The sequence below is a fragment of the Lissotriton helveticus genome, chromosome 9 (genome assembly GCF_964261635.1).
Source record: "Lissotriton helveticus chromosome 9, aLisHel1.1, whole genome shotgun sequence".
NCBI lineage: Eukaryota > Metazoa > Chordata > Amphibia > Caudata > Salamandridae > Lissotriton > Lissotriton helveticus.
The window spans coordinates 984,800,833-984,827,032 of record NC_136070.1 but is presented as its reverse complement, the minus strand read 5'-3'; the positions used below and the strand labels follow the sequence as shown (position 1 = coordinate 984,827,032).

The 26,200-nt window shown below is 46.7% G+C and overlaps 1 protein-coding gene across 2 annotated transcripts in view; it reads right to left on the bottom strand.

The window, feature by feature from the left end:
* The window catches only part of LOC144782118 (uncharacterized), a 32,360-nt gene extending 14,069 nt beyond the window's left edge, over window positions 1–18,291 (bottom strand). Inside the window, exons 1-7 of one of the 2 annotated variants that reach the window (XM_078661293.1) lie at window positions 17,709–18,291; window positions 17,184–17,216; window positions 16,791–16,883; window positions 16,328–16,359; window positions 15,397–16,094; window positions 13,999–14,074; window positions 6,465–6,538 (exon numbers count right to left, since the gene is read on the bottom strand). In XM_078661293.1, coding sequence (XP_078517419.1) covers window positions 16,076–16,094; window positions 16,328–16,359; window positions 16,791–16,883; window positions 17,184–17,216; window positions 17,709–17,780 — 249 coding nt within the window. In that variant the 5' untranslated portion in view covers window positions 17,781–18,291 and the 3' untranslated portion in view covers window positions 6,465–6,538; window positions 13,999–14,074; window positions 15,397–16,075. Of the gene's footprint in view, window positions 1–6,464; window positions 6,539–13,998; window positions 14,075–15,396; window positions 16,692–16,790; window positions 16,884–17,183; window positions 17,217–17,708 lie in introns of those variants that run through there. The other variant, XM_078661292.1, reaches the window with a different exon arrangement.
* Between the last annotated feature and the right edge of the window lie 7,909 nt (window positions 18,292–26,200).

The following is a 26,200-nucleotide window of genomic DNA, read 5'->3' as shown; positions in this document are numbered from 1 at the left end:
AGCAAACTGTTGTGCGAATAGTTCCAAGGCAGCAGAACGCGCCGAAATCTAGATGACACAAAAGTGATGTCTAGTAAGTTGCCACCCAGCAAATAACGGCGTGGGGCGTCGCGGGGGGTGGGTCATCAGTAGCAAACTGTTGTGCGAATAGTTCCAAGGCAGCAGAACGATGGCACCAAGGTGATGTCCAGTAAGTTGCCGCACTGGTTTTGGTATCCTACAATGCTGCTCCGAATAACGGCGTGGAGCGCCCCGGGGGAGGCGGCGTGAACGGGCCTCTCCAGGTGGAGTCTCGTCTGTTGTAGTGGGGCGCCCCTTTACCGTTTCAGTTGCCATTCCGTCCGCTTTTGGTCCACTGTGTCAAAATCCGCCATTCAGCTGAGTTGCGCCCACTCTTGCGGTGCAGCGATAGGCGGCTGCCACAGGACTCTCAAAATGGCGGCAGGCTGTTTCCTTTTTGGGCCTGGTCCACTGAAATGGCCCTGGGACACCTTGGAAATCGGACGCTTGTCTGCTAGGTCTTGGACCCCATTCTCGAAAGCGTCCCCTCCGCCTTGAGAATTCATCAAAAGTTTTGGGGGCCCCGACTCCTGCAGGCTTCTGGTGGGGAGCGGCTGCCATGATTGCTCGCGGAATGACCACGACGGAGCTACGAGATGGTGGTGCTCTCATGGTGACGCCAGCTTCAGTCTGAAACATCCAGAAACAAGGTGGGGCTTTCATCGTTTGGGGGGAAAAAAAAGTTTTCATCCAATGAAAAGTGTTGTTTTTAGGTCATATGATCAAGCCTTCCATCATTAGGAAACCAAAAGTAAAATGAACCAATGAAAAGTTTTATAAACAAGTCACATGACCTGTTATGCGGCATAGGGTATAAAATGCGGAGAAAATACGTTGGCACGTGAGGCGGCGTCAGTAGCGGACCGATGTGCGAATAGGCCGAAGGCAATACAACGCGCCAAGATCCGGATGGCATCGAGGTGGTGTCATAGTTGAGAGTTCTGAGCAGCGGTTGTAACACTGTCTGAAGCTTATTTGCAGCTGCTGCAGCTTCACTACGCGCCAAGATCCGGATGGCACCGAGGTGGTGTGTAGGAAGTTGCCGCACTGGTGTGGCCATCCTACAATGCTGAAAGTCGGCGTGGGGCGCCCCGTTGGCCTGTGAGTTTGCGTCAGTAGCGGACCGATGTGCGAATAGGCCGAAGGCAGCACAACGCGCCAAGATCCGGATGGCACCGAGGTGGTGTCTAGTAAGTTGTCGCACTTCTGTGGCCATCCTACAATGTTGAAAGTCGGCGTGGGGCGCCCCGTTGGCCTGTGAGATGGTGTCAGTAGCGGACTGATGTGTGAATGGGGCCAAAGGCAGCGCAACAATATTTTCTACTATATTTCCGGTGTAGAAGAGACCACAAGGCGCTGAGATGCCAAGATCCGGATGGCACCGAGGTGGTGTCTTGCAAGTTGTGGTACTGGTGTGGCCATCCTACAATGCTGAAAGTCGGCGTGGGGCGCCCCGTTGGCCTGTGAGATGGCGTCAGTAGCGGACCGATGTGCGAATAGGCCGAAGGCAGCACAACAATATTTTCTGACTGACACCACAAGGCGCTGAGATGCCAAGATCCGGATGGCACCGAGGTGATGTCTAAGTTGCGGACTGGTGTGCGAATGGGGCCAAAGGCAGCGTAACAATATTTTTTGTATGGAAGATACCACTAGGCGTTGAGATGCCAAGATTCGGATGGCACTGAGGTGATGTCTAGCAAGTTGGTGTGGTCATCCTACAATGCTGAAACTCGGCGTGGGTCACCCCATTAGCCTGTGAGATGGCGTCAGTAGCGGACCGATGTGCGAATAGGCCGAAGGCAGCACAACGCGCCAAGATCTGGATGTCACCGTGGTGGTTTCATAGTTGAGAGGCACTTCATCTGCAGTGGGGCGCCGAGATCCGGATGGCACCGAGGTGATGTCTAGCAAGTTGCTGTACTGGTGTGGTCATCCTACAATGCTGAAACTCGGCGTGGGTCGCCCCATTAGCCTGTGAGATGGCGTCAGTAGCGGACCGATGTGCGAATAGGCCGAAGGCAGCACAACGCGCCAAGATCCGGATGTCACCGTGGTGGTTTCATAGTTGAGAGGCACTTCATCTGCAGTGGGGCGCCGAGATCCGGATGGCACCGAGGTGATGTCTAGCAAGTTGCTGTACTGGTGTGGTCATCCTACAATGCTGAAACTCGGCGTGGGTCGCCCCATTAGCCTGTGAGATGGCGTCAGTAGCGGACCGATGTGCGAATAGGCCGAAGGCAGCACAACGCGCCAAGATCCGGATGTCACCGTGGTGGTTTCATAGTTGAGAGGCACTTCATCTGCAGTGGGGCGCCGAGATCCGGATGGCACCGAGGTGATGTCTAGCAAGTTGCTGTACTTGTGTGGTCATCCTACAATGCTGAAACTCGGCGTGGGTCGCCCCATTAGCCTGTGAGATAGCAGTTCTTTGGATTTGGGCCTGGCTCGTCTGCTGTAGTGGGGCGCCCCTTTACCGTTTCAGTTGCCATTCAGCTGAGTTTCGGCTGCTCTTGATGCTACAGCGACAGGCGGCTGCAACAGGACTCTCAAAATGGCGGCCTGTTCTTTGGATTTGGGCCTGGTCCACTAAAATGGCCCTGGGACACCTTAGAACTCGGACGCTCGATTTTTTTTTCCTTTCCTGTACATGCAAAAAAAGGTAAATGCCCGGTACGTTACACGCTTCATCTGCCACGATGAACTCTCTAGAGGAACCGAAAAAAAATATAGTTGTGGTAACTATACCATGCATCGTCATATGGAGAGGTGGCAACAATTAATTATAGTGCTGCATAAAAGAGAGATTTGGAGGAGAACCCCTGACCTGCTAGTACATTCATCAAAGAAGTGGCACTGAGAGCTTCAGAGGCAAGGGAAACGGTCCCAAATATTTAGAAGAACTTTGGAAAGATTAAAATGACATGTTTAGATTGTGGCAAATTTATTTCATGTGGACATCTGAGTGTTACTCTAATAAATACAGCATATGAACATCATCATAGTCGATGGTTGGTAGAGACATTTTGACTATATCCTGGACCTGCCCGTCCTCGCCCAAAATGGCGCCAGAATAAATGGGACTCGTAACTCCTTGTTGTGTACTGGTTGCAGAACCTTGAAATCACGAGATACGTATGCAGTTTTGAAGCACATGGCGGGCGGGGACGAGAATTGATTGAATATTTCGACATCCCTATTGATATTAAGTTCTGATGTGTTATTGATTACTGTACTGTTGAAAGTTCGAATTAACGTCACCCATGGTACTTGCCCGCAAATGTATATCTAGATAATTTTATTGTAACTGGCCCTGTCGTATTTTAATTATAAAATGTACGTCCACCGATTCCGTAACTGTTAGACACCTTAGTTCTTGCAACCTAATGGCCCGCCCGTTACGTTCCTCTACAGTGTAAATGTCTATTTATCATATACGATTACAGTTTGCTCCGTGGCCGGCCCACGTGGTTATAGGCTCGTATTTGTATAATGAAATTTTCACAATAAAGGTTTTTAAAAGAAAACATGGTAGTAGTATATACATTGGTAAAGTTTTTAATAATAGTCACTGTTTTAGAATCATTAAAAGGCAAGTGAAATAAAGCAGACCAATTACATGAAGGGTAAAAGGTATAATACGAAGGAACGCAGTAAAGATAAATGGTCAAGGGCTGTTGTGTTTTCTATTCCTGCAACATAAAGTGATCGATAAGAATCTCATATTCAGGCGTATCGGCGACTAAGACAGCAGGTCGACCCTCTTTTGCTCAACGGCTCCGTCATGGGACGAAGAAACGCTCTTTTTCTCGAAAAAAGAATATATTTTACTTGCAGGACAGTTGTAAAATTTCCGGGAAAGTACATTAGCCTGGAACATTATAACATATATTTAAGAAAAAATAATGTTCGGAAGTAATGAAAAGCGTAATTTTTAGGTCATATGATCAAGCCTTTCATCATTACAATAAGAAAAGTAAAATGAACCAATGAAAAGTTTTATTAACAAGTCACATGACTTGTTATGCTTACGTTACGCGCTGCGCGCCCCGGATGACTTCCGGATGCGCTAACGCGGCGCGTCATATGACGCATTACGCGACAACGCAGGTACAGAATATAGTCAAAATGTCTCCACCAACCAGCGGTCGGAACACAACCCCTTTCAGCAGGCTAAATAGTTCTGTTAAATGACAACAGAAGGGACAGGCAACAAGAACCATCAGTCAAAGAGGGGAGGGCTAGTTCTTCTCTACCGGGTTACATTGGGGCGCTACCGGAACTGATCGAATTGGTAGTCTACAGTGTTTCTGGATGTTTCAGACTGAAGCTGGGGTTAGCATGAGAGCAGCACCATTTCGTAGCTCCGTCGTGGTCATTCCGCAACCAATCATGGCAGCCGTTCTTTATCGTTATTTTGGGCGGGGTGGGTGGCGGAGCAGAGCTGTTTTGCAGCCATCATTGTGTGGAGTTCAGTTCATCTCACTAGTTTTGTATTTGTCATGAGGGGTTGTTCCTAATGTTTCTATTTTAGCGAGGTCAAAAAGAGATCCCATTAGTGGCCTACTGATTTTGCTCGATTCCTTTTCTTTTTTTTTACACGATTTTTCGTTATCTGCAAAGACTAAACAGAGTATTGCGACTCTGTGTTTGTTTGTAAATAGAGAATGAACCAAAGAGAACTAATTCTAAAACAGTAAATACTTGGATAACAATGAATCAAATGGAGAGAGAAGCAGGCACGACGGATTACAATGGGGGCAAAGACCTGCGTTAACTACCTTTCACTATCTGCAAAGAGAGAGTACTCCTAATAGAAATGAGGGGGGGGGGCACCATTCAAAGCAGATCAGTGTGCATAAACACGAAAATGTTTTCACTTACCACGTACTTGACATTCGACAGCTTATGATATTTGCTATTAAAAAACCATTGAAATTCACTGAAAAAACCATAGGTTATAGACCATATATAGTTAGGAATTAGCATTTACAAAACCTTGAAAATTCACTGAAAAAACCATAGGTTATAGACCATATATAGTTAGGAATTAGCATTTAAAAAACCTTATTTTACTCACACAAAACCATTGAAATTCCATATATAGTTAGTTGCACTAACTATATATCGCGCACCTGCAATCCACTGGTGATGATGTCACATATTACATCATTCATGACATGGTCAGTGACATCACTGATGACATCACTGATGACATCTCAAATGACATCACTGATGACATCACTGATGACAACATCCAGTGACTGTATGTTTCTGTAAAGTTAAAATGTGTCTTACATATTGAAGAATGAGTGGAAGTATAAGTGTCTGGACAAAGGATTTAGTAGGTGCATGACTGAATGCATGAGTGAGTGATTAAATGTGTCTCACTGAGTGCATGGGTTAGTGACTAAAGTGTCTTAATTTGTGCATCATTATGTCTGTTGTTCTGTAAACTGCTGCATGTTTTGATCAGTAGCTATATGATTAACTATATGGGTTACTGATTGATTGTCCAAGTATTTGTATGGGAGACTGAGTGTGTGTGTGGCTGGCTGGGAGGTGTGTGACTCTGTGCAGATCAATGTGTACTTGTATCAATGATTGTATAACAAGGTAAGTATGTGTTAGTATATGTTTGAAAATGTAAGGTGCTCTATGTTTAACTGTATAGACAAGAAAATGGAAGTGTCATTGATTCTTTACAGGACTGACTAGGTGTGTGAGTAACTCCATGGATGAGTGGCAGACTGTGAGTGTCTGTATAGGTGTATGAGTGCATATGATAGTGTTGTAAAGATGAGTGATTGTATGTATGAATGATAGTATGGGTGAATGAGTGAAGGTGTGTGTAGACGTAGGAATCAGTGAGTGCGTATGTAGTAACTAGTATTGGTGTGTCAATGGTTTCAAAAATTATATTCTGTATTTAACACTGGGTGAAACAGAGGTTATATTAAAATGTGAGGAGATGCATTGTATTGTCACATGAATGATATCATCAGTGATGTGGTCATTGATGTCAAATGAGATGTCATCAGTGATGTCATCAGTGATGTCATTTGAGATGTCATCAGTGATGTCATCAGTGATGTCACTGACCATGTCATGAATGATGTAATATGTGACATCATCAGCAGTGGATTGCAGGTGCGCGATATATAGTTAGTGCAACTAACTATATATGGAATTTCAATGGTTTTGTGTGAGTAAAATAAGGTTTTTTAAATGCTAATTCCTAACTATATATGGTCTATAACCTATGGTTTTTTCAGTGAATATATATATATATATATATATATATATATATATATATATATATATATATATAGTGTTGATATGGTTCTTTTTCTAACTATTTCTGTACTTACAGGTGGATATATACAAAAAATAGATACTTCTACCTTGGTGATGTTTTCACTGATGATGTTCTGACAAACAATGTTTCCAGTCTGATTTCCAATATATGAGTGGCAACCTAGTAAAGATTGAAAAGAAGCCTTATAAATGAGTTCACATAATGTTTTTAAAAAATTCATTTATGCTCTTACAAAAGTGTCTGTATGTTCTTAAATAACTTCCTATCTAAAAGTATTTAGCAAAGTATTTTAATTAATGCATTTGTAGTAATGAAACCTGTATTTGAGTAAGTTTTAAAGAATAATGTAGCATATATTGTAGGTTAAGTGTGTATGATACATTGTGTGTAGAGAGTGTGTGTGTGTAAAGAGTGCATGTGTAGAGTGCAAGAAGGTGAGAGAGGGCAAGATAGAAAGTGAAGATAAATGAGAGAGGGCAAGAGGGAGAGACACGGAGATTGAGAGCAAGAGAATAAGTGATAGAGATGGAATTTAAGAGAGATGGTGGAGGAAGGGAGAAGGAAAGAATGAGAGAGAGGACAGGAGGGAGAGTGAGGGCAGGATGGAGGGGGTGGGTGTGTAGAAGTAGGAGAGAAGTCAAAAAGGAAGGGGGAGGGATGTAGATTGAGGAAAGAAGGGAAGGCCAAAGAGAGTATGGTCAGGAAGGAGGGGGAGGGCAGGAGACAGCGGCAGAAGAGAGAGGAAGAGCAAGAAAGGCAGAGGGAGGGTAGATGATGAGTGCAGAAGAAAGAGGGGGCAAGAAAGAGAGGAAGGGCATAAGTAAGAGCAGAACAGAGTGGGAGAGAGGGCGGCAGGTAAGAGAGGGAGGGCGGAAAGGAGAAGGAGGGCTAGAGGAGGAGAGAGAGATGGAGGACAAGAAGGTGAAAGAGAGATGGAAAGGGAGGGCAGTAGAGACTAAAAAGGCAGAAGAGAGAGAACAGAAGAGAGAAGGTCAGAGGTAATAGAGTGAGAGAAGGCAGAAGAGATAGGGAGGGCAGGAAAGAATAGAGCAGAAAGGAGGGCAGAAGCGAGAGGGTGTTGAAAGAAAAAATAAGGAGTGCGGGATAGAAAGTGAGTAGAAAATGTGAATGTAGATGGAGAGTGAAAGGCAGGAGTGTGAGAGATGTAGAGGGAGGGCGAAAGGAAGTGACATTGAAACAAAGGAGAGAGAAAAAAGATCTTGAGGACAATAAAGTGAAAGAGCAGAAGAGAGGTGGAAAGGGAGAGAGTGGAAGAGAGGGGAAAGGGAGTGAGTAGGAAGGATGTAGGGCAAGAAAGAGAGAGGGTAGAAGGGAGAGAGGGGGCAGATATTAGTGTAGTAATGTAGACAGAAAGAGTAAATAAATGCGTGAAAAAGTTGACAGTGCCTCAGGAAAGCAACACCATTGGAGTTTGCAGATTTGTTCTCCATGCACTCACTTTATCATAAACACTTGTCAACTTATAGCCTCTACACATGCCCTCTTAAACATGCACTATTTGCACTTGATCACTCTGTACTTGCCCTCTCTGGAAAACACCCTCTTTGCACACGCCCTCTTTACTCATGCCTTCTCTTCACTTGCCCTCTCTACACTTGGACCTGTGCAGAGAGATCATATGGAGAGAGGCATGTGCAGAGGCTGTGTGCAGTGATGGCGCATGTCGAGAGGGCATATGCAAAGAGGAGAGGACAAGATACAGAGGTAGTGTAGGAATGAGAAAGTGCAAGAAGTAGTGGGAGGGCAGAAAAGAGTGGGAGAGCAAGAGAGAGGGCAGAAATAAAAGGGAAGGGATGAAAGAGGCCAGGAGTAAGAAAGCAGAAAGGTCAAAAGGAAGCGAGGGCAGGATAGAGAGGGAGGGCAGGAAGGAAGGAATAGACGCAGGAGAGAGGGAGGGCATGAAGGAGTGTGAGGGCATGAGGGAAGATAGGAAAGTGTGAGAAAGGCAGAAAGGAGAGGGCGTCAGGTAAGAGGGAGGGCGGAAAGGAGAAGGAGGGCTAGAGGAGGAGAGAGATGGAGGACAAGAAGGTGAAAGAGAGATGGAAAGGGAGGGCAGTAGAGACTAAAAAGGCAGAAGAGAGATAACAGAAGAGAGAAGGGCAGAGGTAATAGAGTGAGAGAAGGCAGAAGAGATAGGGAGGGCAGGAAAGAATAGAGCAGAAAGGAGGGCAGAAGCGAGAGAGTGTTGAAAGAAAAGATAAGGAGTGCGGGATAGAAAGTGAGTAGAAAATGTGGATGTAGATAGAGTGTGAAAGGCAGGAGTGTGAGAGATGTAGAGGGAGGGCGAAAGGAAGTGAGATTGAAACAAAGGAGAGAGACATAAGAGATTGAGGACAATAAAGTAAAGAGAGCAGAAGAGAGGTTGGAAGGGAGAGAGTGGGAGAGAGGGGAAAGGGAGTGAGTGAGAAGGAAGGATGTAGGGCAAGAAAGAGAGAGGGTAGAAGGGAGAGAGGGGGCAGGTATTAGTGTAGTAATGTAGACAGAAAGAGGAAAAAAATGTGTGAAAAAGTTGACAGTGCCTCAGGAAAGCAACACCATTGGAGTTTGCAGATTTGTTCTCATCACATAAGGAACACCATTGGAGTTTGCAGATTTGTTGTTACCTGCACTCACTTTCTCATCATAAGCACTAGTCAACTTATAGCCTCTACACATGCCCTTTCAAACATGCACTATTTGCACTTGATCTCTCTGTACTTGGCCTGTCCGGAAAACACCCTCTCTGCACACGCCCTCTTTACTCATGCCTTCTCTTCACTTGCCCTCTCTACACATGGACCTGTGCAGAGAGATCATATGGAGAGAGGCATGTGCAGAGAGGCCGTGTGTAGAGAGGCTGTGTGCAGTGATAGCGCATGTTGAGAGGGCATATGCAAAGAGGAGAGGACAGGATACAGAGGTAGTGTAGGAATGAGAACGTGCAAGAAGTAGTGGGAGGGCAGAAAAAAATGGAAGAAGAAGAGAGGGCAGAAATAAAAGGGAAGGCATGAAAGAGGACAGGAGTAAGAAAGAAGAAAGATCAAAAGGAAGCGAGTGCAGGATAGAGAGGGAGGGCAGGAAGGAATAGAGGCAGAAGAGAGTGTAAGGGCATGAAGGAGTGTGAGGGCATGAGGGAAGGTAGGAGGGTGTGAGAAAGGCAGAAAGGAGAGGGCGGCTGTTAAGAGGGAGTGCGGGAAGGAGGACTAGAGGAGGAGAAAGAGATGGAAGACAAGAAGGTGAAAGCAGAAGAGAGGTGGAAAGGGAGGGCAGTAGAGACTAAGAAGGCAGAAGAGAGGGATAACCGAAGAGAGAGCAAGAAGGAGGGCAGATGTAATAGAGTGAGAAAAGGCAAAAGGGATAGAGAGGCCAGGAAAGAATAGAGCAGGAAGGAAGACAGGAGCGAGAGAGTGTGGAAAGAAAACATAAGGAGTGCAGGATAAAGAGTGAGGAAAAAAATGGGGATGGAGAGTGTAAGGCAGGGGTGTGAGAGATGTAGAGAGAGGACAAAAGGAAGAGAGATTGAAACAAAGGAGAGAAAAAAGAGAGATTGAGGATAACGGAAAAGAGAGGTGGAAAGGGAGACAGAGTGGGAGAGGGGGGAGGGAGTGAGAAGGAGGGATGTAGGGCAAGAAAGAGGATAGAAGGGAGAGAGACAAAGGTATTAGTATCGTAATGTAGACAGAAAAAAGGAAATAAAAGTTGTGTACAAGTTGACAGTGCCTCACGTAAGCAACACCATTGCAGTTTGCAGATTTTTCACCTGCACTCACTTTCTTATTATTAACACTTGGCAACGTATAGCCTCTATACATGCAGTATTTGCACTTAATCTCTTTGAACTTGCTTTCTCTGCAAAACACTTTCTCTGCACACACCCTCTTTACTCATGCATTCTCTTCACTTGCGCTTTACACATGGACCTGTGCAGAAGCAATCAGGTAAGGAGCATTTTGTTTACAAATGTGCTTTCACTTTGTAAGTTTACCTGTCGGGCATGAGGGAAGATAGGAAAGTGTGAGAATGGCAGAAAGGAGAGGGCGGCATGTAAGAGAGGGAGTGCGGAAAGGAGAAGGAGGGCTAGAGGAGGAGAGAGAGAGATGGAGGAGGGGGGGGGTACATTTCTTTGAATCGGTATTTTAAATAGCTTTTTTGACGAAAGTGCTCTTGATGTTACGTTCTGGGTGGGGCGCGCTTCGCCGGTAAGCTGTTCCACGACGCGATCAGGTAAGGAGCATTTTTGTTGTAAATGTGTTTTCACTTTGTAAGTTTACGTATTTTCCAGTTTTAGCTCTTAATGTATTTTTTCTGTTTCCTTCGTAGGTTCGGTCGTGTATGCAAAGAGGAGAGGACAGGATACAGAGGTAGTGTAGGAATGAGAAAGTGCAAGAAGTAGTGGGAGGGTCGAAAAGAATGGGAGAGCAAGAGAGAGGACAAAAATAAAAGGGAGGGCATGAAAGAGGGCAGGAGTAAGAAAGAAGAAAGGTCAAGAGCAAGCGAGTGCAGGATAGAGAGGGAGGGCAGGAAAGAAGGAATAGAGGCAGAAGAGAGATGGAGGGCATGAAGGCGTGTGAGGGCATGAGGGAAGGTAGGAGGGTGTGAGAAAGGCAGAAAGGAGAGGGCGGCAGGTAAGAGGGAGTGCGGGAAGGAGAAGGAGGACTAGAGGAGGAGAGAGAGATGGACAAGAAGGTGAAAGAGAGCAGAAGAGAGTTGGAAAGAGAGGGCAGTAGAGACTAAGAAGGCAGAAGAGAGAGGGATAACATAAGAGAGAAGGGCTGAGGTAATAGGGAGGCCAGGAAAGAAGAATAGAGCAGGAAGGAGGGCAGAAGCGAGAGAGTGCTGAAAGAAAAGATAAGGAGTGCAGGATAGAGAGTGAGGAGAACATGTGGATGTAGATGGAGAGTGAAAGGCAGGAGTGTGAGATGTAGAGGGAGGGCGAAAGGAAGTGAGATTGAAACAAAGGAGAGAGACATAAGAGATTGAAGACAATAAAGTGAAAGAGAGCAGAAGAGAGGTGGAAAGGGAGAGTGGGAGAGAGCGGAAAGGGAGTGAGTGAGAAGGAAGGATGTAGGGCAAGAAAGAGAGAGGGTAGAAGGGAGAGAGGGGGCAGATATTAGTGTAGTAATGTAGACAGAAAGAGGAAAAAAATGCGTGAAAAAGTTGACAGTGGCTCAGGAAAGCAACACCATTGGAGTTTGCAGATTTGTTCTCATCACATAAGCAACACCATTGGAGTGTGCAGATTTCTTGTCACCTGCACTCACTTTCTCACCATAAGCACTGGTCAACTTATAGCCTCTACACATGACCTTTCAAACATGCACTATTTGCACTTGATCTCTCTGTACTTGCCCTGTTCGGAAAACACCCTCTCTGCACACGCCCTCTTTACTCATGCCTTCTCTTCACTTGCCCTTCTCTACACATGGACCTGTGCAGAGAGATCATATGGAGAGAGGCACGTGCAGAGAGGCCGTGTGTAGAGAGGCTGTGTGCAGTGATAGCGCATGTTGAGAGGGCATATGCAAAGAGGAGAGGACAGGATACAGAGGTAGAGAGTGGGAAAGGGAGGGAGTGAGAAGGATGTAGGGCAAGAAAGAGAGGATAGAAGGGAGAGAGACAAAGGTATTAGTATCGTAATGTAGACAGAAAAAAGGAAATAAAAGTTGTGTAAAAGTTGACAGTGCCTCACCTAAGCAACACCATTGCAGTTTGCAGATTTTTCACCTGCACTCACTTTCTTATTATTAACACTTGTCAACGTATAGCCTCTATACATGCCCTCTTAAACATGCAGTATTTGCGCTTGATCTCTTTGTACTTGCTTTCTCTGCAAAACACTTTCTCTGCACACACCCTCTTTACTCATGCATTCTCTTCACTTGCCCTTTACACATGGACCTGTGCAGAAGCAATCAGGTAAGGAGCATTTTGTTTACAAATGTGATTTCACTTTGTAAGTTTACCTGTCGGGCATGAGGGAAGATAGGAAAGTGTGAGAATGGCAGAAAGGAGAGTGCGGCAGGTAAGAGAGGGAGGGCGGAAAGGAGAAGGAGGGCTAGAGGAGGAGAGAGAGATGGAGGACAAGAAGGTGAAAGAGAGATGGAAAGGGAGGGCAGTAGAGACTAAAAAGGCAGAAGAGAGAGAACAGAAGAGAGAAGGGCAGAGGTAATAGAGTGAGAGAAGGCAGAAGAGATAGGGAGGGCAGGAAAGAATAGAGCAGGAAGGAGGGCAGAAGCGAGAGGGTGTTGAAAGAAAAAATAAGGAGTGCGGGATAGAAAGTGAGTAGAAAATGTGGATGTAGATGGAGAGTGAAAGGCAGGAGTGTGAGAGATGTAGAGGGAGGGCGAAAGGAAGAGACATTGAAACCAAGGAGAGAGAAATAAGAGATTGAGGAAGAGGTCAAAATGAAGAGAGTGCAGGATAGCAGGAGTGTGAGAGATGTAGAGGAAGGGCAAAAGGAAGAGAGATTGAAACAGTAAGGAGAGATAACAAGAGAGAGATGGAGGATAAGAAGGTGAAAGATCATAAGAGAGGTGGAAAGGGAGGGCGGAAGAAGAGATATAGATGGCAGAAGAGAGAGCAAGAGGGAGGGCAGAGGAAATAGTGCGAGAGAAGGCCTAAGGGATAAGAAGAACAAAAAAGAAGGAGCAGTAAAGCGGGCAGGAGCAAGAGAGAGTGAAAAAATAGGTAAGCAGTGCAGGATAGAGAGTGATGAGAATATGGGGGGTAGATGGAGAGTGAAGGCAAGAAGGAGAAGAAAGTAGAAAGGCTAAAGGAGAGAGGAGAGCCTGAGAGAGAGTGAAGATAGGAGGGACAGAGGGATGAGGTAGAAAGAGTGTAGGATGGAAGTGAGGAGAAAATATGGAGGTAGGTGTAGAGTGAAGCCAGGAGTGAGAGAAATATAAAGGGAGGTCAAAAGGAAGAGAGATTGAAAGTGAGGGGATATGAAGAAAGGAGTGCAGGAAGGAGGCCAAGAGCGTGAAAAGAAAAGATAAAGAGTGAAGGATAGAAAGTGAGGAGAAAAAGGGGAGGTAGATGTAGAGTGAAGCCAGGAGTGTGAGAGATATAGAAGGAGGTCAAAAGGAAGAGAGATTGAAAGGTAGGGCAAAAAGAAGACAGAAAGGAGAGAACAAGAGAGATGGAGGAAAAAAACAGAAGAGAGAGCTGGAAAGGGAGGGCAGGAGGGAGTAAGAAGGCAGAAGAGAGGGATGGCAGAAGAGAGAAAGAAGGAGGGCAGAAGGAATAGAGTGAAAGAAAGCAGAAGGGATAGGGACGACCGGAAAAAAGGAGAGCAGGCAGGAGCAAGAGTGTGAAAAGGAAAGATAGAGTGCAGGATAGAGAGTGAAGATAAAATGTGGAGGTAGATGGAGAGTGAAGGCAAGAGTGTGAGAAATGTAGAACAAAGTGTTTGTTACATGTTTTCCTTACCTTTAGGCTGGTTATCTCTCCTTCTAAATGAGACCTTACTAGTGCAGACCTCACTCACAAACAATACTTGAAGTTAGCATCACGAGTGAAAGTTTTTGTGCAATTATGCAGTAAAGAATGCCTAGGACAGACAGCAAGTAATACAAAGAAGAATGCGTAAAGTAAACAAACATTTGTTATTATAAACGTACCGTGTTCACTGAACAAAGTTTTAAGATGTGTAGGTGATGGTGCAGCTGTCTCAAATGGTTTAACGTTTTTTTGCTCCTGTGTAAATAAATGATAGTGTTAGTAAAAGATAACAAGCGCAAGCAAAACAAGCAATAAATTTTTTATGAATATTGCGCTCATAAACATCATATTAAGCCAATGGCCTGTAAAGAAAAGCTGATCAAAGAGAAGTGAAAGGAGAAGTCGAGATAAATGGATAGAACTCTGTGCACATAAGTAGCGCATAGAGTTTACTTGTGAGGAGCGTCCAAGTTTGTATTATATCGCATGCAACTAATAGTTACTATGAGTTCGTGAAAGTGTGCGGGAGCCACATTCCTGTGCTACTCTTAGATTTTACTAGATGTCACTGTGCTAATTCCCTGCTTCACGTTAGTTAGTATGTGTGTGTGTAAAGATATCGAAAAGTGCACATGCATGTAAATGGTGAAGGTAAAACACGCAAAGTTCAAAACAAATGTCTAACATTTTGCGCGCAATGTATCTAAATTTGTAGTGACGTGCGTGTAATGTTGAAGCCTCTCTAAAGCTTACATGCAATAAATTGGTACTATATCACTACACGTAAGTAGCGCTAGTAAAAACAAATTAATTTTGAGTCAAGTCTGAGCTCAGAAACAACAAACACAACGGCCTGTAAATCAAACATGAGCAAACAAAGTAAAACAAATGCGACATAAATGCATATAACTTTGTTCACGTTAGTAGCGCTGCTAAAAATAAAATACTACAATATATTAACACAATGGTCTATATGAGCAACATGTGCAAAGAGACGGTAAAACAAAAGCGGACATAAATGCATAGAACTTTGTGCTCGTAAGTAACGTTGCAAAAAATAAATAATTCTTAGTGAAGTCTACGCTAAGAAACAACACATTATCAAATAATTCTTAGTGAAGTATACGCTAAGAAACAACATCTTAACACAATGATCTGTAAATGAAACATAAGCAAAGCGAAGGAAAAGCAAAAGGACATAAATGCCTAGAAATTTGTGCACGTAAGTAGCCCTGCTAAAAATAATTAATTCTCAGTGAAGTCTGCGCTACGAAAAAATATATTAACACAATGGTCTGTAAAAGCAACATGTGCAAAGAGACGGTAAAACAAAAGCGGACATAAATGCATAGAACTTTGTGCTCGTAAGTAACGTTGCTAAAAAGTAATTAATTTTTAGTGAAGTGTACGCTAAGAAACAACATATCAAATAATTCTTAGTAAAGTGTACGCAAAGAACCAACATATTAACACAATGGTATTGAAAGGGCAAAGAGAAGGATAAAACAAAAGCCGAAAATAATACAAACACGCTATTGCAAGAGGCGTTGTTTTTAAAGGAAGACTAAGTTACTTACTGTTTTCCCAGAAAAGCTTTAGTCCGCTGGCTCGAAGTATACCTGCTGGGCTCGCTCCAAGAAATGATTCCGACGGTTGCCTTACTCCTTTAAATACTGCAAAAAGAAAAACTAACAGTTACTTAATTAAATAACAAAAGCGGTCAACTCTTTGTACTAAAGAACAGCATGTAGGTGTGATGTTGCGGAGGATGTTGCTGTCTCGCCGTATGTAAATTGCAGATAGGAGGCTGCCTGTAAGAATGAAAGGACTGTGGATGTTGTAGCTTGTTAGCAGCGATGTGCGACATCAGCCTATCTTGAATAACAAAGCATGGTGTCCGACAAGTTGGAGCCATGTCCCTTATGGTCTGCAAAAAAAGGGGAAAAAAATAACGTGCTGCTGAGTGGAATTGTAGAAATTTACAACAAAAACACGTTTACAGAATGTAACATTTTTGCTACACAGAAAGTACACAACATGCGCAATTTGTATAAAGTAAACCTAAAAGTACACTAAAGTATGAAATCTACCAAAATAGTTTACCCGACTTTACACAGCATCCATAGTTACCATGAGACACGATCCTGAAAAGAGGTGCATCTTCATTCCTACAGTTTTTAAACGAAAAAAAGAATACAAAATGCCTTACCTGAGGACACATGCACCACGGGCAAAGCGCCAAAAAGAAACAGTAGCTCACATGAAACGGGCAAACCTAGAAATAGATAAACATAGAAAGTGAAAACAAAACGTACAAAGCGGGTCAACGGAGCTCACAAGTAACAGGCAAACACAGGAAAGAGACATTAAGAGCGAAAAGGAGCAACTACTTAACTTTTACAATGCCTAAAGCAAACGTTTCCTAAACACCTAAAAACGTCAAGATGACTTAGATGCAATTCCTGGCACTACGGCCAAAGCGTCCAACCCAAAAACAAAATGGCTTACCTGTGCCGGGCCTTGCACCTCTGCCAAAGCGCCTAACATGGGCAAACATAAAAATGAAACAGACAAAATATTTAAAGCGAAAAGGAAGAAATAGTTTACGTGCAAACGGCCTAAACCAAGCATTTTGGAAACACCCCAAAAAGACAAAATGGCTTACCTGCCGGTCCTTGCACCACGAGCAAAACTAAAAGCCGCATAACATCTCACACGACAGGTAAACTTACAAAGGCAAAACACATTTATAAACCAAATGCTGCTTACCTGATCGCGTCGTGTAACTGCTTACCGGAGAAGCGCGCCCCACCCAGAACGTAACATGAAGAGCACTTTCGTCAAAAAAGCAATTTAAATTACCGATCCAAAGAAATGTCACCCCCCCCCCCCCCACAACAATAACATAACAGTTTGCCCGACAGGTTAACTTACAAAGTGAAAGCACATTTGTAAACAAAATGCTCCTTACCTGATTGCTTCCTGATCGCTTCGTGGGAACGCGGAGCCAAAGCTTACCGGTACAACGGAGCTTACGAGCCAAGCCCATAAAGCTCACATTACACTGCCGAACCAACAAAGGAAACAGAAAAAATACAGTAAGAGCTAAAACGGGAAAATACGTAAACTTACAAAGTGAAAACACATTTACAACCAAAATGCTGCTTACCTGATCGCGTCGTGTAACAGCTTACCGGAGAAGCACGCCCCACCCAGAACGTAACATGAAGAGCACTTTCGTCAAAAATCAATTTAAAATAGCAATCCAAAGAAATGTACCCCCCCCCACAAAAATAACATAACAGTTCGCCCGACAGGTAAACTTACAAAGTGAAAGCACATTTGTAATCAAAATGCTCCTTACCTGATAGCAACAGCTCACATGACACCGCCGAACCTACAAAGGAAACAGAAAAAATACAGTAAGAGCTAAAACGGGAAAATACGTAAACTTACAAAGTGAAAACACATTTACAACTAAAATGCTGCTTACCTGATCGCGTCGTGGAACAGCTTACCGGAGAAGCGCGCCCCACCCAGAATGTAACATCAAGAGCACTTTCGTCAAAAAAGCAATTTAAAATACCGATTCAAAGAAATGTCACCCCCCCACAAAAATAACATAACAGTCCGCCCGACACGTAAACTTACAAACTGAAAGCACATTTCTAATAAAAATTAAATGCTGCTTACCTGATCGCGTCGTGGAACAGCTTACCGGAGAAGCGCGCCCCACCCAGAACGTAACATCAAGAGCACTTTCGTCAAAAAAGCAATTTAAAATACCGATTCAAAGAAATGTACCCCCCCCCACAAAAATAACATAACAGTCCGCCCGACACGTAAACTTACAAACTGAAAGCACATTTGTAAACAAAATGCTCCTTACCTGATTGCTTCCTGATCGCTTCGTGGGAACGCGGAGCCAAAGCTTACAACGGAACTTACGAGCCAAGCACATAACAGCTCACATGACACCGCCGAACCTACAAAGGAAACAGAAAAAATACAGTAAGAGCTAAAACGGGAAAATACGTACACTTACAAAGTGAAAACACATTTACAACTAAAATGCTCCTTACCTGATACTCGAATCTTGCAGCCAACTCCAACAACAAACACTTGTCAAAAGAAGAAATCACGCCGACTCCCAAAAAAAAAAAAAATAACACACCCACCGCCGCGATGACGAACACAAGTGGGTGGAGAGGGAAAAAATTGCGGGAACGCCCCCGTATCTGGTCCGGCCTTGACGGACAGATCCGGCACCCAATGGCTAGCCTCTATTTATGGAGCTAGCCAATGGGAGCCGGGGGACGTTCCCGAAGTCATTATTGTAAGCAAAGGATTTCGCCTGCGCCGAAAAGCTGCGCAGAGCGCAGCCTTCGGCAGGCGAAACCCAAAAAGGGAGCAACATAGTCCCTGGTGCCTAGTAGACTGACTGCCTTCCGGAGGCACTATTGCCCCCACCTGCCTCTTAGGGGAGGCAGCAAGACTGGCACATTTTGGGGGGGGGGGGGGGGGCAATTGCATACCCATTTGGACAGGCCCCACCGCTACGTATAAAAAGAAATCCATGGCCATAGTGGGCTTTCTGCCCCCCCTTTAGGGAAAGCCAGAGGCTATTGGCCCTATCTGCCTCCTAGGGGGGTAAAGGCTGTGGCAAGGTTTGGGAGGTGAGAGGATTGGCATGCCCATTTTGGGCAGCACCCACCCTTACATATAAAAAGAACCAATCACTGGTGCCTAGAGGGCTTTATGCCCCCCCCCCCGGGCAGATCAGGGGCTATTGCACCCATCTGCCTCCTGGGGGGCAGAAATACTTTTTTGGGGGGGTGAGAGCATTGGCATGCCCATTTATGGCAACCCTCTCCCCTATATCCATTTTTTTAAAACTAGTGATTAGTGTGCTTTCTGCCACCCTGGGGAGGCATATTGGGGGCTATTGCCACCATCTGCCTCCCAGGGGTGGCAAAAAGGATGTGACAAATGTTTTTGGGGGGATGGGGCATTGGCATGGCCATTAGGGCAGCCTCCCCCCCACCCACCCGCCCGCCCCCAAGAGTGAATATGCCACAAATTCATTGGAGGGAGCAAAGGCCCTTGCCCATCCCTGGTGTCCAATGGGTGGATCCCTGCTTAGGGATCGTCCTCCTGAGGTGTTCCTCAATCAGGGATCCACTAGGGAGGGGTACCATTGGAAAGCACAGATTCACCCCTTTCCAATGATCCCTCCTGTCTTTCTAAGTAATTAGGGGGCTGAGATCGCCCCCACGTGCACGCAGAAAGTGAAACTGAAATGAGCCTATCAGCTCATTTAAATTTCGGTATCACTGTAATGTCAGCGCGATGTGCGACGGCCTTTCTCACATTACATGTACATCTCCAGGACTACAGAGCAGGGCACTGCCTCGAAGCAGTGGAGAGAGGGGAGAGCTGCAAATCTAAAAGGCGGTAAATGGAGACTTTAGAACTGTTTTTAAAACAAACAACTTTTTATCGTTCTGTCTTCATTTGCACAACAGAAACACTTGTAATACTCACCTATGCACTCTGGGGGAAACCTTTTGTCAACCACACCAGTTTGCTTTTGAAAGTGAATTAAAGAGGAGTATTCACTCCATGCTTACAAGAATGGAGAGACTATTAGCACAATTGTTGGACCTGGCCTCGTGGCGTGGTACCTACCCGCTCCCCAGCACCCCGTTAGCATAGCCATGCACCCAGAGTTCCCTGTGCAGCACCCCGCTAGCGTAGCCTGCACCCAGAGTCCCTGGTCGTCCTGCTCCCTGTACGCCCAGACCCCGTGACCGACGACCAGCCCCGCTGATCCCGTCCCACTCCCGGCTCCGAGCGCCTAGAACCCGCATGCCCCACAAGGCCCGGCACCCATCTTCCCTTCCCGAGATCCCTGACTCCCTGAGCCTAGCGAGATCCCTGACTCCCTGAGCCTAGCGGGACCCCGGCCCCAGCGAAACTCAGACTCCAAGGCGCGCCAGTCCCGGCTGGGGGTTAAAGGGCTCCCCGAGTGAGATAAGCCAGGGAGTTTCGATGGCACCTCCGGCCTCCCCTGAGAGACAGGTTTCTATCACACCTCTTGCCTTCCCCGGTGGGCCAGTTTCGATCGCACCTCTGGCATCCCCGAGTGCTGGCTCCAGACCTGCTGGGCGTATGGGAATTCCCGGACGCATCTTCAAAGGATCAAGGGGCCAACCGCCGGACCTTGCCAACGACCAGCCCCCAAGGCACAAGACGTCCGCCTGCGAGGGTCCGGACATTAAAGGGCCACTGGACTATATCAAGGCCCGCACCACAACTAGCGGGCAGTTGTATCCTGGACAAGAAAGCCCTGCTGATCTGATCGCGGCTGACCTTAAGGAGAACTGAACCTTTGAATCGCTGAGCCCTGCTGACGCTGTCGCGGCTCCTTCTCGTAACACGGAACTGAACCATCGGAGCCCTGCTGTCGCGGCTCGTCCTCTCCAAAGACCTCGGAGCCCTGCTGACACTGTCGCGGCTCGAGCTTGAACTCGAAACCATCTGAGCCCTGCTGACGCTGTCGCGGCTCCTCACGAACTTCTCCGGATCGAGCCCTGCTGACCTCGTCGCGGCTCGAGGAGTACTCTGTTCCGGCTGGACCATCGACGCTACCATCACGACCTGAGCCGACTCGACGTGAGTGAAGCGGTTAGTAAGACCATCATCTTCCGTACCCCCCGGCTCGAGGATTGAGAGCTGTGCGCAGGGTACGCTTCGTACTGGCCTAAAGGCTAAGACTGTCCCGCTTCCCTCTTTCCTAAAGACTTTACGAACCCTCGATCGCTTGTAAATAAGAGTGCGGATTCCTTTTTACTGTTCATAAAGAACTTATTACTGAATACCTAGTGTGGTGTCCGTTCGTAAGTGTGGTGTGAGCTCAGTGTGTACGATCCTAGACTCGAAGTCCTCCCCGGTGGGGACCTCACGATAAGACTCGGCAATATCTGTGGAAGAGGTGGGTCCTGGGGTGGTCGGGTGAGCACAACCTGGCCCTCCGAGATCGCCCCGTCTAACATTGGTGGCAGCTTCGCGATAAGAACCTACGTCTAGGGATCGTACAGTAACTGACACACTACCTGAACGAAGAACAGCCATGAGTCTCACCCTGACGAACGACAAGACCACCTTCCAGACGGAGCTTCTGGAAGACTATACACAAGATCTCCATATAGCTACAACTGGGTTAAGCACCAAGGAAGATTTTCAAAAAGCCCTGACAGCATGGGTCGAGGCCGGAGCCCATCTTCCCCCGCCAACTGAAGACGGTGGAGAGGGAGGTCCGCTAGCCGAAACCCACACCCAAGAGGATGAGAGAGCAGAGTCCCCGACACGGAGAGAGGCCTGTCATCAGAAGAGATGACCGACCGAGAGCGCAACCGAAACCACGAGTTAGAACTAGCGCGCCTGAAGATCGAAGGAGAGCTCAAGTTGGCTGAGAAGAAGCTAGCCATCGAGCAGTTACGACTGCAAGGAGAACTGGAGGAGAAGAAACTCCAGAGAGAACACGAAGGAAAAAGACTCCAGCTGGAGCACGAGCGCGGCCTGAAGGAGATCGAACTGAAGGCCCGGAGCGACGACAACAGAAGATCGGGGACCCGAGAGGCCGTTCCCCCGGTGGAACCCAAAGTCCACATCCCCAAGGATGTCGTAAAGGAGTATTACAAGAACGATGATATCCAGCAATGGTTCAAGGCCTACGAGGTCGCCATGACCTCCCACCGAGTTCCGCAGAAGGATTGGGGGGCCGGGCTGTGGGGTCGATTCCTGAGCGAAGGGAGAGACACCCTGCTCGATCTACCATGCTCCGAACAAACCTCCTACAGCCACATGAAAGAGGCCCTCCTCACAAGGTACGGGCTCACCCCAGAAATGTACCGGCAACGGTTCAGAGACTGCAAAAAGATCCCCGGCACCACATGGGTGGAATACGTGAACTTCTACAGCCGAGCCCTGGAAGGGTGGATCAAGGGCAGCAAGGTGTCCACCTTTGAGGGGCTCATTAATCTCATCGCCTACGAACATTTGTCCACGAATTGCTTTGTGGAATTGAGACAGCACCTTCTGGACAATAAGTTGGCTGACCCCCGGAAACTGGCCGTCAAGGCAGACCGCTGGGTGAGCACCAGAGTGCCCCGAGGGAGACTATGGCCGAAATGAATAAGGGTCTTCCCGCCAGAGGGGAGGGGGGGTCAGAATAGAGAGGGGGTCCCAGGTAGGGTCCCCACGAAGCTCCCCCAGGAACCAGTCCGGAACCTCTCCTCCCACAGCGCGAGCAGGGTTTCCCCCAGCCAAGCAAGGGCCCAGAGTCAGCCAAGCCTGCTTCCATTGCCAGCAGCCAGGGCATTATGCCAATGACCCCCGATGCCCCCTATTCAAGAAGCCCGCCGCTGCGGGTCCCCCAGCGCGCCACATAACCTCTGTAGCCCTAGAAGAAGAAGAGGGGGAAAAGTTCGAGGGGGGTGACCCAGCAGCCATGATTTTAGTCTCCCTGGGTGATAGGTTGATGGTCCCCGGAGCCCCCCTGCCAGACAACACAGAGAAGTACAGCCCGCAGGTGACCGTCAACGGCCATCACATAGGGGCGCTCCGAGACACAGGGGCCCGCATCACTGCAGTAAAATGTCACTTGGTCACCGAAGCCCAAATTGTACCCCGAGTCTCCTGCAGGGTGATCGCAGCTGATAACTCCGTCCGCACATGGAGAGGACGAGCCGCGACCGCATCAGCAGGGCTCCGATGGTTCAGTTCCGTGTTAGAGAAGGAGCCGCGACAGCGTCAGCAGGGCTCAGCGATTCAAAGGTTCAGTTCTCCTTAAGGTCAGCCGCAATCAGATCAGCAGGGCTTTCTTGTCCAGGATACAACTGCCCGCTAGTTGTGTTGCGGGCCTTGATGTAGTCCAGTGGCCCTTTGATGTCCGGACCCTCGCAGGCGGAGGTCTCATGCCTTGGGGGCTGGTCGTTGGCGAGTTCCGGCGGTTGGCCCCTTGATCCTTTGAAGATGCGTCCGGGAATTCCCAGACGCCCAGCAGGTCTGGAGCCACCACTCAGGGAGGCCAGAGGTGCGATCGAAACTGGCCCACAGGGGAAGGCAAGAGGTGTGATAGAAACCAGTCTCTCCGGGGAGGCCGGAGAAAAGTTTGTGTCCTTTCAATGTAGTACAGTAATGCTCTCTTGACGTCTAAAGTGTGTAGAGCTCTTTCTGCGACTGTTTGAGGCTGCGAGAAAAATACAGGCAGCTCAACAGATTGATTTAGATGAAAAGGGGAAATTACTTTTGGAAGGAATTTTGGATTAGTACGAAGAACCACTTTGTTATGATGCATTTCTAGAAAGGGTTCCTGAATGGTAAATGCTTGTAGTTCACTAACCCTTCTGAGAGACGTAATGGCTACTAGGAAAGCTACTTTCCAGGTTAGTAATTGCAATTCACATTTATGTAATGGTTCACAGGGAGGTCCCATTAACCTTGTGAGAACCACATTTAGATTCCACACTGGTGCAGGTGGTGTTTTGGGAGGAATTATTCTTTTGAGTCCTTCCATGAAAGCTTTAATAGCTGGCACTCTAAAAAGAGATAGATGTTGCCTATTTTGCAAGTATGCCGCAATGTGTAACCTGATAGACGTGTAGGCTGAGTTACACTTTTGAAGGTGCAATAAATATCCGATGAGGTGTTGAATAGACACGCCTAAAGGATTAATTTGGTTGTTCTGGCAGTATATGACAAACCTTTTCCACTTAGCAGCGTAACATGCTCTAGTGGTGGGGCGTCTTGCTTCATTGAGAACGTTCATACATTCTGGGGGTTAGGTTGAGGTAACCAAACTCTATGACCTCAGGAGCCAGATCGCTAGGTTGAGCGGAGCTGGGTCCGGGTGTCTGATCTCTCCATGGTTCTGCATTAATAGGCGTGGAGATAGGTTTAGTTTTTGGTGTGGTACTACAGACATTTGTAACAGCGTGGTGTACCACAGTTGTCTGGCCCAAGTTGGAGCGATTAGGATGAGCGTTAGGGAATGTTGCTGTAGTTTGCGTACCACTAATGGAAGTAGTGGGAGAGGAGGAAAAGCGTACGCAAATAGTTTTGACCAGTTAATCCATATCGCATTGCCTTTGGACAATGGGTGTGGGTATCTGGCGGCAAAGTTTGGGCATTTTGCGTTTTCGTGGGTGGCAAAGAGGTCTATTTGAGGTTGTCCCCCACATTTGAAAGAACGGATGAAGAACTTGTGGATGAAGTTCCCATTCGTGGATTTGCTGAGTTTGTCGACTTAGCAGATCTGCCATAGTGTTTTGTACTCCTGGGATGTGTTGGGCTGATAGGAAGATCTTTAGTGGTATAGCCCATCTCCATATCTGCTGTGCTAACTGAGAGAGCTGCAGAGAGGGTGCCCCTCAATGTTTATGTAGTACATAGCGGTCATATTGTCTGTGCGGACTAAGACAGCTTTGCCTGAGTTTGAAAAGCTTTTAGGGCTAGAAACACAGCTAGTAACTCTAGGTGGTTAATGTGGAGTAGCTTTTGTTGCGGTGTCCACCTGCCTTGCATGGTGTGATGCAGGAGGTGGGCTCCCCAGCCGGAGAGCCATGCGTCCGCTGTCATGACTATTTGAGGAACTGGCTCTAGAAATGGTCACCCTTTGGAAAGGTTTCTGGTGTTCCACCATTGCAGAGAACGAGGAGTCCGACCGTCTACCAACACTAGGTCTGTTAGTTGACCTTGAGCCTGGTTCCATTGGCGTGCTATTGCACTCTTGAAGTGAACGCATTTGCAATCTTGCGTGAGGTACTACAAATATGCAAGATGCCATCATCCCTATGAGCTGCATAAACACTCGAGCTGGTAGCGAGTGTTGTGGCTTGAATTTTGTTAGGAGAATTTGTACGCTTGTTATCCTTGCTGGAGAGGGATACGCTAGTGTTAGTTGGGTGTTTATTGTAGCGCCGAGATACTGTTGCATGTGTGAGGGTTGTAGATGCGACTTGGTGTGATTCACTGTGAATCCCAAGTCGTGAAGCAGTTGAATGGTAGGGTGAGTGTGTTGTACACACTGGCTGTATGAGCTGGCTTTTATGCGCCAGTCCTACAGATATGGGAAGACATGAATATGCTGTCTTCTTAAGTGTGCTGCTAATACTGCTAGGCATTTGGTAAACACCCTTGGCGCTGTTGTGACTCCGAATGGGAGCACTTTGAACTGGTAGTGCTCCCAGTCTAGCACAAATCTGAGATATTTTCTGTGCGCTGCGTGGATGGGAATATGGAAGTAGGCGTCCTTGAGATCTAGAGTGGCAAGGAAGTCGTTTAGTACCAGTAGTGGAAGGACCTGTTGAGTGTGACCATATGGAAATTGTCCGACTGAATGTAAACGTTTAGAGGTCTGAGGTCTAGGATGGGTCTTAGAGATCCGTCCTTTTTTGGTATTAGGAAATATAGTGAGTATACTCCTTTGTTTTTCTGGTGCTCTGTAACTATTTCTATTGCATTTTTCTGCAGGAGGGATATTACCTCTTGTCTGAGCAATGTTAAATGTTCCTGTGACATTGGACGCTGCTTGGGTGGCATGTTTGGGGGGTAGATTTTAGTTTCAAACAGTAACCTGATTGAATAATTTGCAACACCCACCTGTCTGATGTGATGTTTTCCCAGGCTGGCAGGTATTGTTGGAGTCTTCCCCTGACAGGAGTGGAATGGGATGGGGGATGGGGGAAGGGGGAGGGAGTCATTGGGCAGAGTCAGAGCGGGAGTTGTTATTTTTACCTCTGCCCTTGTTGTTACCCCTGTACCCACACCTTTGGTAGCCCTTGCCGTAAGTGGACTGTCTGGGGCTTTGTATGAGGCAGAAGCTGTGTTTGAGGAATATCCTCTGGTGGCACCTCTATAGGATGAGCGACGAAAAGAACGTCTGGGAGCCTGCGACTGCAGGGCTCCCATAGATTTGGCGATGTCTGTATCTTTCTTCATTTTTTCAAAAGATACATCCACATTGGGTCCAAATAGGTGTTGCTCATCAAAAGGTTGATTAAGAATGGCACTTTGTACCTCAGGTTTGAATCCTGATATACGTAGCCAGGCGTGTCTGCGTAGTAAGACGCTGGCGTTAACTGCTCTAGACGCAGTATCCGCTACATCAAGGGCACACCTGATGGAGGTGTTTGTAATGTTTTTACCCTCTTGGATGAGTTTGTGTGCTCTATCCTTGTACTTGTCAGGGAGGTGTCTCATTAGTGACTCTAACTCGTCATAATGTGCTCTATCATATCTGTCTAGCAATGCCTGTGTGTTGGCGATACGCCACATGTTCGCTGCTTGAGATGCAGTTTTCTTCCCTGATGCGTCCAG